Source organism: Ursus americanus, chromosome 19, assembly GCF_024610735.1.
Source record: "Ursus americanus isolate L20-20 chromosome 19, mUrsAme1.1.p, whole genome shotgun sequence".
Classification (NCBI taxonomy): Eukaryota; Metazoa; Chordata; class Mammalia; order Carnivora; family Ursidae; genus Ursus; species Ursus americanus.
Window position 1 is genome coordinate 47,262,197 of NC_142145.1, and position 14,477 is coordinate 47,276,673.

General features: G+C 36.7%; 1 protein-coding gene across 1 annotated transcript in view; it reads right to left on the minus strand.

Annotated features, from left to right (window-relative positions):
• The window catches only part of MIB1 (MIB E3 ubiquitin protein ligase 1), a 128,869-nt gene that overhangs the window by 19,486 nt on the left and 94,906 nt on the right, over positions 1-14,477 (minus strand). Inside the window, exons 13-16 of the mRNA XM_045781962.2 lie at positions 11,646-11,778; positions 8,132-8,218; positions 5,413-5,574; positions 1,328-1,509 (exon numbers count right to left, since the gene is read on the minus strand). Coding sequence (XP_045637918.1) covers positions 1,328-1,509; positions 5,413-5,574; positions 8,132-8,218; positions 11,646-11,778 — 564 coding nt within the window. The remainder of the gene's footprint in view (positions 1-1,327; positions 1,510-5,412; positions 5,575-8,131; positions 8,219-11,645; positions 11,779-14,477) is intronic.

Sequence of the window (14,477 nt, forward strand, 5' to 3'; positions counted from 1 at the left end):
TTCCACTCAGACTCTGTTTTATCTATATAGAACCAGCAGAGACGGGCAAAGGAATAAAACAAAAATTCTAGCTAGAGCCCACGTTAGTTATCCTAACTACAGACAGAATGAAGTGTCATCAGAGTCCACAACTGACAGGGCACTGTGGAAAATACGTCACTGCAGCTGCTGTTTTGACATTTCTTTAAATGTATTCTTAAGGAGCATAAAATTGTACTATGGAAAGGCAAAACTCATCTATAAATATGTAGATACGGGACACAGAAGTACATAAAAATGACCAACTACAGCTATAGAAAGCCACAATCTGCAGAGACTCGTGAACATGGACACACCCACAAAGCAGTTTCATCTCGGACACCAGTGGTAAAGTTATTACTGCAGTAATTATAGTGCCTTCTGTCTGTGTTTTTAGAGGCATGCTGTCATTTTGTAATAGAATTTTATGTTCCTTAAGGATACACTTAAAGAAATGTATATACCTCATTACATTAATTTCCCCATTAACACAGCTCTAAGGTATGGATTCCAAAGAGAAGTCATTTATCATTACACCCAAATTATAAAAGAGGCAAGAGAACACAAAGATCAAGGGACAACTACTGAAATGTGCAATGACAAGAACCAGATATAAAGGGCAATAATAATTGTACAGTACCGTTTGGATAAAAAGAGTAATGAAATATCTCTCTTTGTATGTCTATAATATCTCATAAGAAGAAAATCAGTTGCATTATGAATAATCACTAAAATCACTGACATATTTTACTTTTAGAGAAGAAGACAAGTGTGATATCATTCTCAGGGACAACTCCATCAGGAATTGTTTCCTTCATGTGTTCATTTTTTCAAATTCTTTCAATCCTTCAGTGATACTTAGGCTTGTCAGGCACTATGCAGGGTGCTAGAATTATTACCAAGTTTGTGTGAGATACACCTTAGAGTGTATCTAAGAGATCTAGAGAACTGCCTCTCCTAAAAAAGTCTATTAAAATTCTAAATATATCTAACATTAATCACAGCAATTTCACTAGTAAGACTTTTTCTTATAGATAAATTTCTCTAACAAGTAGGAGAACTGGAAAATCAGACTGGTTTAGAAAAGTTTCTTAGCACTTATTATGCATAAAGCGTCATATTCAGTAATGTAGAGAATACAACACGAAATAAGAGACACAGTGTCTGCAGGAAAATTTTTAAGGAAGAGTCAACATAAAAACAGTAAGCAAAGACAAAGACATTTTCAAGTAATCAAGTCCTCCATTATGAAACCACATGGTACTTTATATAGAGAGAGAATACTAAGTTTTATGATAATGATACAAACCTGACTTTTTCCTTATGACACTTTGCCAGTGCTTTGCAGAGACTTGGATCAGGACAGAGATCAAGCGGCGATTGACCTTTCTTATTTCGAATGCTAAGGTCAGCGCCGTTGGCAGCCAAAAAACAGGCAATAGATGCTGCACTCTTCTTCTCCGCCCCCTGGGTACCAAGTCCCATTATTAACTGAAATCAAATGAAAAGAGTCATGATTTTCCCCTTAGGAATCTGTTATCAATTCTCACCACCAAATGTGTGTGTGTGTGTGTGTGTGTGTGCATGTTTGTGTGTGTATTATATACGAATACACGTCTGGAAAGAACTTATGGCCTACATAGACATGGTGGGCATTAACATCCATTCCCCCCTTCAATCCAGTTTTCTCCGGTATAGTCTGAGGACTGACCCACTCTCTAGATTTACAGGCGGACCAAAGAAGGTGACACCAGTCAGATATCCACCTCATCTATGTGATTAGGTCAGGAATGACAAATCAAGTCAATTAGGACAATAAAACTCAAGAAGAGGACTTCTGATGGATATACTGAGGAAAAAGTAGTTCCTTCTACTCAATGTAACACTGGAGCTGCTGGCAACCAACATGAAATAGCAAGAGGAGAGAAAACAGAGAGAAGAACCAACACCAAAGAACTGGGCCAAGAAATGGAGAAGGAGATAAATCAGTTTCTGATATCATATGAGCTACTCATTCAAACATGTTATCAAACATCTGTAGAGCATCTACAATGGACCAAATACTATTTTTAGCACTTTCCATGAGTTAACTCATTTAATCTTTACCACAACCTTATGGAGGTAATTATTCCATTCCCTCCTTTTTAAAATGAGAAAGGAGGGACATCTGGGTGGCTCAGTCAGTTAAGCATCTGCATTCAGCTCAGATCATGATCCCGGAGTCCTGAGATCGAGTTCTGCATCGGGCTCCTTGCTCAGCAGGGAGCCTGCTTCTCCCTCTGCCTACTGTTCTCGCTCTATCTGACAAATAAATAAATCTTAAAAAAAAAAAATGAGAAAGGAGGCACACAGGAGCTAAGAGAATTTACCAACAGTCATATAGAAAGGCAGCAATTCTCAAACATTTTGGTCTTGGAACCCCTTCTTAAAAATGATTCTAAAAATAAAAATGATTCTAAAAATCTTAAAAATGATTCTAAAAATAAAAATGATTCTAAAAATCTTAAAAATGATTCTAAAATTCATATGGAAAGGTGAAAGACTTAGAACAAAATTTTCTTTGTAAAAAAAGAAAAAAGTGGGAGGACTTTTACTACCTGAGTTGAATGTTTATTATAAAGCTACAGTAATCAAGACAGTAGGGCTGGGATCACATAGCTAAAGACAGAGATCAACAGAAAAGTATACAGGATCCAGAACGACTCACCTATATGGTTAATTGAATTGGGATAAAGGCACAACAGACAATTCTGTAGAAAAAGTCTTTTCAACAGATGGTGGTGGAATAACTGGAACATTCACATATAAAACAATGATCTCTGATACTTCATACTATATATAAAAATTAACTCAAAATGAATCATAGTCCAATGAAAGACCTAAATGTGAGACAGAAATCCATCAAAATCCTAGAGGAGAACACAGGCAGCAACCTCTTTGACCTCGGCCACGGCAACTTCTTGCTAGACATGTCTCCAGAGGCAAGGAAAACAAAGGCAAAAATGAACTACTGGGACTTCACCAGGACAAAAACCTTTTGCACAGCAAAAGAAACAATCAACAGAACTAAAAGACAACCTACCAAATGGGAGAAGATATTTGCAAATGACATATCAGATAAAGGGCTAGTATCCAAAATCTATAAAGAACTCATCAAACTCAACACCCAAAACCAAAAAATCCAGTCAATAAATGGGCAGAAGACGTGAACAAACATTTCTCCAAAGAAGACATACAAATGGCCAACAGACACATGAAAAAATGCTCAATATCAGTCATCATCAGAGAAATACAAATCAAAACCACAATGAGATACCACCTCACACCAGTCAGAATGCCTAAATTAACAACTCAGGAAACAATACATGTTGACAATGATGTGGAGAAGGCAGAACCCTCTGACACTGCTGGTGGGAATGCAAACTGGTGCAGCCACTCTGGAAAACAGTATGGAGGTTCCTCAAAAAGTAAAAACAGAACTACCCTACAATCCAGCAATTGCACTACTAGGTATCTATCCAAAGGTGATCCGAAGGGGCACCTGCAACCCCAATGTTTATAGCAGCAGTGTCCACAATAGCCAAACTATGGAAAGAGCCCGGATATCCATATATATATATATATATATATATATATAATAAAACATATATAGGGGGCACCTGGGTGGCGCAGCCGTTAAGCGTCTGCCTCCGGCTCAGGGTGTGATCCCGGCGTTATGGGATCGAGCCCCACATCAGGCTCCTCCGCTATGAGCCTGCTTCTTCCTCTCCCACTCCCCCTGCTTGTGTTCCCTCTCTCGCTAGCTGTCTCTGTCAAATAAATAAAATCTTTAAAAAAAAAAAAAAAGCATACATAAAGTATATATGTATATATACATATATATGTATATGTGTAAATGTACACTATATATGTATATATGCACACAATGGAATATTACTTAGCCATCAAAAGGAGTGAAATCTTTCCACTTGCAACAACCTGGATGGAATTAGAATGTATTATGCTAAGCGAAATAAGTCAGTCAAAAAAAGACAACTACTGTATGATTTCAGTTATATGTGGAATTTAAAAAACAAAACTGATGAACATAGGTCAGGGAAGGAAAAATAAAAGGCTAAAAATAGAGAGGGAGACAAACCGTAAAAGACTCTTAACTATAGAAAACAAACTGAGGGTTGCTGGAGGGGTGGGGGGTGGGCAGATGAGGTAACTGGGTCATAGGCATTAAGGAGGGCACTTGATGTAATGAGCACTGGGTGTTATATGCAACGGATCAATCATGAAATTGTACCCTGAAATTAATAATATACTGTATGTTAACTAACTTGAATTCAAATTAAAAAAAAAAGAAGAATCATAGTCCTAAATGTAACAGCTAAAACTTAATAAACTTCTAGTACGAAAGAGGAGTGACCCTAGGTTTGGCAAAGATTTTTCAGATAGGACACAAAAAGCACAAACAATGAAAGAAAAATTTATACATCAGACTTCATCAAAATTAGGAACTTCTGCTCTTCTAAAAACACTACTGAAAGAATGAAAAGACAAGGCACAGATGGGGAGAAAATATGTGCAAATCCCATATCGGATGTAGAACTTGAATTCAGACTCCCAAAGCTCAAGAGTAAGAAAACAGCTCAACAAAACAATGCACAAAAAATGTGGACAGACACCTCATCAAATATATGTGAGTGACAAGCAAATGAAAAGATGTTCAATATCAGTAGTCACTGGGGCACCCGGGTGGCTCAGTCTGTTAAGCATCTGCCTTCTGCTCAGGTCATAATCCCAGAGTCCCAGGATCAAGCCACGCACTGGGCTCCCCACTCAGCAGGGAATCTGCTTCCCCCACTCGTGCTTTCTCAATCTCTCTCTCTCTACCTCTCTCAAACAAATAAATAAAATCTTTAAAAAAAAAAATCAGGGTGTCTGGGTGGCTCAGTTGGTTAAGCATCTACCTTTGGCTCAGGTCATGATCCCAGGGTCCTGAGATTGAGTTCTACAGCAGGCTCCCTGCTCAGCAGGGAGTCTGCTTCACTCTCTGCCCCTCCCCCTCCTTGTGCTGGCTCTCTCTCTCTCTCTCTCTCAAAACTAAATAATTTTTAAAAAAATTTTTAAAAATATCAGCGGTCACTAGGGAAATGCAAATCAAAACCCCAACATACCACTACACACCCATATGAATGGCTAAAGTTAAAAACCAGCCAAACAACTCTCAGTAAGAATTTGAAGTAATATAGTCAGAATTAAATATTACTTAGTCCATAAACTAAATTTCTACATGTGCAGTTCCGATAAATATTTTATCAGAAACAGATTAAATTAACCATAAATATAAGATCTTGCATTAAAAGATACTTCCAGTAGTACTGAATTAAAGATTAATTTACTCACTGTGTTTTTGGATGGCTCCCATGCAGCATCAACCTTCCCCACATCTTGCATATCCTGGAGCTGGCGTAGTTGAGACAAGGTGTGATGCCTCAGAGCTTCATGCAAAGGAGTATCCCCATCCTTATCCTGAATATCTAATTTGGCACCTGCACGGACCAAAAGCTAAAAGAGAAAGACATCTCATTTTGCTAAGGTCTCTCTGGCCCATAAGAAATTACTACATATCTAAAGCAACACAGACAAAATGAGAGAGGGAGACAAACCATAAGAAACTCTTAACTATAGGAAACAAACTGAGGGTTGCTGGAGGGGAAGTGGGCGGGGGGATAGGGCAATTGGGTGATGGGCATTAAGGAGGGCACTTGAAGGAATGAGCACTGGGTGTTATTTGCAACTGAGAACCACTGAACTCTACCCCTGAAACTAATAATACACTATGTTAATTAATTGAATTAAAATAAAATAAAATACGATAAAATAAAATACAATAAAATAAGTTAAAAGTGACAGAGCCCTGGACCTACCTGAAGGGATTGACACTAAAGCTAATTATCTTTATATATTCACTTGCTACTCTCAAAATTCCTGTGGCTCCTTTACAAATAGTGATGAGCTCTGTCTACTCAAATATATCCAATCGGAGGAAACAGAAAGCAATGAGAACCAACATGTGGCTTAATTCATCAACTCTAAGATCAAGATAACTGGGAGAAATTTAGGACTTTTTTTCTTTTACTTTTTTAATTTATTTTTTTAAAGATTTTATTTTTTCAGGGCACCTGGGTGGCACAGTCAGCTCAGCATCCAACTCTTGGTTTCAGCTCAGGTTGTGATCTCAGGGTCATGAGATCAAGCTTCACTTCACATTGGGCTCTATGAGCCCGGGCGCGGAGCCCAATGCAGAGTCTGCTTAGGACTCTCTTTCCCTTGGCCCCTCCCCACTACTCTCTCTCTCAAATAAATAAATAAATCTTTAAAAACAAAAAAGATTTTGTCAAGTAATCTCTACACGAAATGTGGGGCTCGAACTCACAACCCCAAGATCAAGAGTTGCATGCTCTACTGACTGAGCCAGCCATGCGCCCCTTTTTTCTCCTTTTCATTTCAGATATGTGAGTTAGGATATTTTAAGTACTTCCAATAGGACCAAATCATAAATGTTTGTAATTTTTCTATTACTTAAAGAAACCAGCAAGTTATTTATTCCATTCTCTTTGGTCAATTTTCTCCAAATGTAGTCATAAGGAAGAGCCAAAAATGACAGATAAATGAAGAATTTTTAGCAAGAGGAATTTTATTTATTTTTTTAGTATTTAAATTTTTAAAATTTTTAATTCAGTTAATTAGCATATAATGTATTACTGGTTTCAGAGGTACAGGTCTGTGATTCATCAGTCTTACATAATACCCAGTGCTCATTACATCACATGCCTCCTTAATGTCCATCACGCAGTTACCCCACCCCTCTCCCTCCCTCCCCTCCAGCAAACCTCAGTTTGAGCAAGAGGAATTTTAAATAACAATAAATGTGAGGTGTTTGCTAAACTACCACCTCTTATTTAAAATGCATAATTGATACACCTCAAGGATATTTTAAGTAGTAAATACAACTTCATATTTAAGACTTTACTTATGGTGCTTTACTGATTTTCCTGATCCCTTCTACAAATGCTGTCAGAGTTTTAGAAAAACACCATAAATAGAAGCCAATCTCAAGCATATGGTCTTACCTGTCTTGGCAAATTACCGTTTTTTGGTGGTGTTTAGTTTTTGTGTTTTTGTTTTTACTTTGTTCCCAAAAGCTTACATAAAATGTCACTCTAGGACAGTGTTTCTCAAATTTGAACATGCATGAGAATTACCTCGAGGACTTGTTAAACCACAGATTGCTAGTTCCCACCCCTGGAGGTTCTGATTTGGTCGGTCTGAGGTGGGGCCCAAGAATTTTCTACCAAGGTCCCAGGTGATGCTGATGCTGCTGGTTCAGCTTCTAAACTTTAAGAATCACTGCTCTAAAAAAAATCTTAAGCCGATAATCTTTCAAATATTTTCTCTGGAATATCAGATTAGTCAAATAAAAATACATATTTCAGCTTTTTGGAATCTGTGCAGCAAACGTCCAGCCTAAGCTTTTAATTGTAGTTCACTCTCAATTATACAAATTAAGAGGGAATGTACTTTTTTTTTTTTTTTTAAAGGAGGGGCTTCTTTTTTTTTTTTTTTTAAGATTTTATTTATTTATTCAACAGAGATAGAGACAGCCAGCGAGAGAGGGAACACAAGCAGGGGGAGTGGGAGAGGAAGAAGCAGGCTCATAGCGGAAGAGCCTGATGTGGGGCTCGATCCCAGAACGCCGGGATCACGCCCTGAGCCGAAGGCAGACGCTTAACCGCTGTGCCACCCAGGCGCCCCGGGAATGTACTTTTTAAAAACCAATTTATATGTTACTTTGAAATTCTCTGATTTAATATTTTGGGAAGTCACAAGTCTGGCAACAAATTTATACAACAGACTTTGAATATCACAGTTTTAAGATTTTCCCTATTGTAAATAAAAACTCTTTACCAAACTAAAGCAAAATATTAGCCTAAAATCATAATATTTAGATCTAACTATGCCTTTTGAAAAATCTAACTATGAATAATTTTCAAGACCTTCTAGAAATCTGTCTGGTTAAGACACAACTATAAGGTAAGATTCTTGTTAGTAAATACTTTACCCTCACAATCTGGGTGTGCTGTCGTTCAACAGCAAGGTGTAGGGCAGTTTGTTGGTTCACATTCTGGATATCCAGGTTAGCATTACCCTGAACAAGAAGAACAAAGTTTACATACTCAAATTTGACAACCACGAACACTAAATCTATAACTCTTCATGAGGAATAAATAACACAGAACACTGCTGACCACTTTCCTCTCTTCTAGCTACTGCAACATTGTTCTTGTTAACAGTTGCTGGCAATACAGCAAAAACTGGATGAAACAGCAAACTTCCTGAGATAGAACAGCAAGTTTACAATAATTATTTATTATGGTGACTCCATAATAGGAATAGTTAAGGAACAAAGTTCAGTATAGAGCTCAAACACAGCTCCCTCTCAATCTCCATTATACGACAATAGAGATAATTAGCTCCTTTTAACTCTAAATAGTATTTCCTAAAAAGTTCTATTAGTGAATCCTCATATTGGATTTAGATTTACTTTAATGACCTAATAAGGTCACCTCCTCTTGCTGCATGACTGAGCTCTTATTCAGTGAAAAGGAACTTCGCTGCAGGGTGAGAAGACAATGTTTAATTAATTAGTACATAAAAATACTTATTAAAGGGAAAGCAGAAAGTCCTACCAGCGTTCTGGGATAGTCAAAGCACTATATGAGAACAGCTGATGCCAAGGACAGAGGAAAGGAACTGAGAAGCAAAATCCTGAATTCACTGGCACCAAGGGACCTAGAGCTTCAAGAACTTAAGCAAGCATTCTGCCATATCACACTCATTTCCTTGGCTCCAACACAGTCATAGTATAACCTATTTCACAGGGTCAGTGATGATGGGGTTCAGGGTGGGCTGCCCCAAATAATGCCACTTTCGCATACTGATTATTTTGAATTAAAGTTACTTAGGAAACAGCCAGTGCAAGGACACTCTGACCTTCCTTTGTTCCCCTGAAAGCAGGAAATAAATTCCCCATGTGAAGGCTATCCTCCCTGTACCTGTAGGGTAGAAGGCATCCTTATTGCCAGAGATGAGGAATTAAGGGCCAAGAACTGACTATATAAATAAACTTTGTTACTTCATTTATTTATTTGCTACCCCAAGCGCAAACCCCTTTGTGAATTCTCCACAAATAATTGTTTGTTTAGAAGGTATAAAAGCTGCCTACTTTGGTCACTTTGGAGAGTCTCACATTTTTCTGAGCTCCCATGTGTACAAAATTAAATGAGTTTTTCTCTTGTTATGTCTCATGTCGATTTAATTATTAGACCAGCCAAAGAACCTAGAAGGGAAGAAAGAAGAAATTTTCCTCCCCTCCAGGAAGGATTAAGAAAAATAACATGTAAAACTGCCCTATACAATGTCTTGCATAATAATAATTTTAAAAATGAAACTAAGAAAAGGGCTACAAATTCAGAAGATAAACTTTATTATTCTGTTTACATATTCTTCATGCCCTCTGATTAGAACTCTGAAACCCCACCTGTGCCCTTGCTTGGGGTATCAGGTAGAGCTGAAACCCCAGTAATGCTATGACATAGTCTAGAAGATGGGAGTTTCTGATTTGTTTTTATTACTTCTGTTTCTCTGGGCGTCATCATGAAGAACTTGATTTCAGCTTGTTTTCTTATCATGCCTGTTCTCCCTAAATGCAGAAAGTGATGGATTTACTTTTAAGTTTCCTGAACTTTTCCATTATTAGATTTTCCAAAGTAGTATTCACTGTATGATCTACTATAATTCATTTATCTAGACATTAGTTCATGAACATTGGGCTTGCTTCCAGTTTGAGGTTATTACAAATAAAGCTGCTACAAATATTTAGTGTAAGTATTTGTGTGGAAATGTTCTCTTGGGTACACGCTAGAAGGGGGGGCTGCTGGGTTGTACAGTAAATATATATTTAACTTTATTAAGAACTGCCAAATTGTTCTCAAAATGGCTGCCTTGAAAACACCAGCAATGTATATGAATTCTAAATGCTCCACACCCTAACCAACATTTGGCTAATTTTGGTCATTTTCGTTGGTAGGTAGTAGTAGTAGTAGATTAGTAGTATTTCACTGTGGTTGTAATTTCTAATCCCCTAATGATCTATGGTAATTGAAGCAAAATCACAGGAAATATGGTCAACATACAAAAAATAACTGTATTTCTGTATGTTTGAAATACAATTAGAAACTGAAATTTTAAACAATACAATTTACGATAGCATGAAAAAACTACTTAAAGATAAATCTAAAAAAGAAGATATATCTAAAATGTGCAGAGCAAGCAAAATGCCAAGAGTTTTTAATAGAAACTAATAATCTGATTCTAAAATTTACAGGGAAATTCAAAAGATCTAAAATATTGAAGTAATTCTGAGAAAAGAGAACAAAGAACAAAGTTGGAGGACTTACTTCAACTGATTTCAAGACTTACTAAAATACAATAATCAAGATACTGTGATATTGGCATAACGTCAGTTATGTATACTTTGGATTGAAAAGGAAATTATCACAATACCTCTAAGAGCAGTAACTTTAATAATAAGGGCTTACTAGTCAATGGTATTGTAATAGCACTGCACGGTGACAGACGACAGCTACGCTTGTGGTGAGCATAGCCTAATGAATAGCATTCCAATTGTCAAATCACTATGTTGTATACCTGAAACTAATGTAACATTGTGTGTCAACTATACTTCAGTTAAAAAAAATATATAGTTGAGCCTTAAAATGGCAGGGGAAAACAGTTTAACTTTCAAACTATTTCTTTATCTAAACTTCTATAGTTCGTGGAGTATCCATCTTATAATGTGATGCTAATTACACATAATGAACAATTTACTAAATTCTGCTATTTCATCTTCTTAACTAGACTGTAAGTTCCTTTTGAAGTCAGAGATCCCAGATAATTCTTTGTTAACTTCAGTGCTTCTCTATGTGTATCTAAAAATTTTGCTGAAAAACTAAAACGTCATAAAACTACAGTAAATAAATTCCCCCAAATCCAATCTCATAAAAATGTCACATCATCTTATTACAGAGATGAATGAAATGACTGAAGTAAACCTGTGCTGCTATCCAGCCACAGATTCCAGGAGTCCAGCAGTGGTCATGACCCGAATCCCCAGATCCTGGCTGCAGCCTGGTGTGACCTGATGGCAACTGGCCGCATGAGCTTAGATATCGACATAATGGTTCTTGGTCCTATGGCTGCTGGATACTTCTACAACAGTTGCAGTGATTCTGGAAAATCTATTGATGCCTATTTCATCGGACCAATCCAGCAACACTGTAGGAGGGAAGACTTGGGGCTAAGGGATACCCTCCATCCCCTTACACACACACATATATACAGCACTACCCTCTATTTAAGAACCGGTTTAGGCAGAAGAATGAATATGTACCATATCTGAAAACGCATCATTGTGGGGTTTTACTGTAACCTACCAACAGGTAGTTGATGAAGTAATAAATGAATGAATGGCAATGGTCCACAACCGTTAAAAATTATGGCACAGCTTTTCCTACCTGATGCACCAATAGTTCAGCCACCTCTACGTGATTGTTAAGGGCAGCCAGATGCAAGGCAGTATAACCATCGTCTTTCTTCTCGTCCACAATCCATGGTCTTGGTAATTTAGACAGTAAGACGCGCATTGCACTGAAAGTCAAGTTTACATGATTTTGATATTTACATAATTTGATATTTAATTAAATATTTCATTATTTTCTTTAGAAAAATACATAAAGGAAACTTTTGAAATCAAAAACATTCTTCTTTGAAGAAAATTATGCCCTCAGAGAAAAATTAACTATATTTTTTTCTAAATCTCTAATGTGCAACTTTTTGAAGCCTTAAGAGGTAAACTATCACCATTTGGGGGAATAGAATCAAATTAGAACGGGAGTGTTACAAGAGGAAAACATCGTAAGAGGAAAAAAAACCAAAGCAGAAAGAAATACACCCAAACAAGGACATATTTATGGTCTTGTGGAAATTCTTAGGTTCAATTTATATAGTATCTATTAATGAAAGAGTTAATAAAGAACAGCCAGGTGACAACAACAACAAACTAGGAATAATAGTGATAAAAAGACAAATTTCCTGTAACTGGTAGATTATCATGAACTACAGTTAAAAATCTGATATAGGTCATTTAGCAGGGCTAAATCTAGTTGATATTAAAACACGTAAAATGGTTAATTATAATATTTAAAATTTAAGGATAACAAAATATTTCCAGAGCAAGAAAGACAGTTATTCTAAAGACCATCAAAAAGTAAAGCATAAAAAAGCAGAAGTAATTATCAAGAAGTGATACTTCTTCAAAAATAAACTACTGGGACTACATCAAAATAAAAAGCTCTTGCACAGCAAAGGAAACCACCAACAAAAGGCAACCTACTCAATGGAAGAAGATATGTGCAGATGATATATCTGATAAGGGGTTAATATCTAAAATACGTAAAGAATTTACACAACTAAACTTCAAAAAAACAAACAACTTGATTAAAAAATGGGCAGAGGACCTGAGTAAGACCTACAGATGTCCAATAGAGATGCCCAACATCACTAATCATCAGGGTGATGTAAATCAAAACCACAATGGAAACATCACTTTATACCTGTCAGAATGGCTAAAATCAGAGAAAAGAAATAACGTGTTGGCAAGGAGGTAGAGAAAAAGGAACCCTAGTGTACTGTTGGTGGAAAAATAAATTGGTACAGCTACTATGGAAAACAGTACAGAGGTTCCTCAAAAAATTAAAAAGAAAAATATCCTATGATCCAATAATTCTACTACCAGGTATTTACCCAAAGAAAACAAAAACACTAATTCGAAAACATTTGTGCACCCCTGTTTACTGCAGCATTATTTACAATAGCCAAGATATGGAAGCAATCCAAATATCCACTGATAGACGAACTGGATAAAGAAGATGTGGTGTACATATATATATAATGGAACACTACTGGGACATAAAAAGGATGAGATCTTGCCATTTGTGACAACCCAGACGGACCCGGAGGATACTATGCCAAGTGAAACAAGTCAGAGAGTACTGTATGATTTAACTTACATGTGGAATCTAAAAACAAATGAATAAGCAAACAAACAGCAGAATCAGACCTATAAATACAGAGAACAAACGGATGGTTGCCAGAAGGGAGTGAGGTATGGGTTTAGGGAGCGGGAGGTATGGGCTTCCAGTTATGGGATAAATGAGTCATAGGGATGAAAGGTACAGCATCGAGAATATAGTCAATGATATTTAATAGCACTGTATGCGGACAGATGGCAGCTACACTTGTGGTGAGCACAGCATAACATACAGAGATGTTCAAGCACTATGTTGTACACACCTGAAACTAATGTAACATTGTCTGTCAACTACACTCAAATTAAAAAAAAAAATTTTTTTTTAAAGAAATGATGTGTCTTAAAGAAAAACCTAGCCCACTCCCAAAAAAGTAAAATTAGAAATAATTTTTCTTACTATATACTAGTAACTTTTCTTAACAGAAAGATTTTATGTGGAAAACTCATATGAGAATAAGGCCTAACATTACCCAGAACGTATTTCTTCAATGGTAGCAGTCTATGAATCCCATGTAGGAAGCCCCAGAAATCACAGAACAGGCTCTGGAGGATCCAAGAACCTCTAAAATTGCTTTTATCAGATTTTAAAACAGGTTTATAACCCAAAGTGTATTGAGAATCACAGCTTAAAGATAGCTTTCAGTGGCTGTTACTAAAGTTATAATCACTGCTAAGTGTGAGAGAATTCTTTGGAAATCTATGCAAAACTATGGACTCCCCTCTGTCCCCCAGAGAAATGCACATTGTATAGGTCTGCCTACAATTTTGAGAGAGTCTACGAACTCCTAAATCCCACTCGCGGACCTCATACAAAGCTTAGGTTTTCTGCTTTAGTTCGTTTACAGTAACTACAAGGATTCTAATCTTCTTCTTTCACTGGATTAAAATAAGATACTAGATATTGGGGCACCTGGTTGGCTCAGTTGGTAGAGCATGTGACCCTTAATCTCATGGTGGTGAGTTTGAGCCCCACATTGAGTGCAGAGATTACTTAAAAATAAAATATTTAAAAAAGAAACAGAGATACTAGATATTATTTAACTTTGCCTCAGATTCTTAATGGAGAAAAGTACTGGTACCACACTGCATTACCGAATGTTTGGATTTGGCATTATCTAGTACTCTACACATTTGACCATGTGAGAAATGGAATTTATAAGGGTTCTATGATTCTTTTGGAGAGTTTAGAAGATGTAAGTATTAAATCATGTGGGAAAAAAAGTTTTATTAAAAACAAAATGTAATTATAAGGTAATAA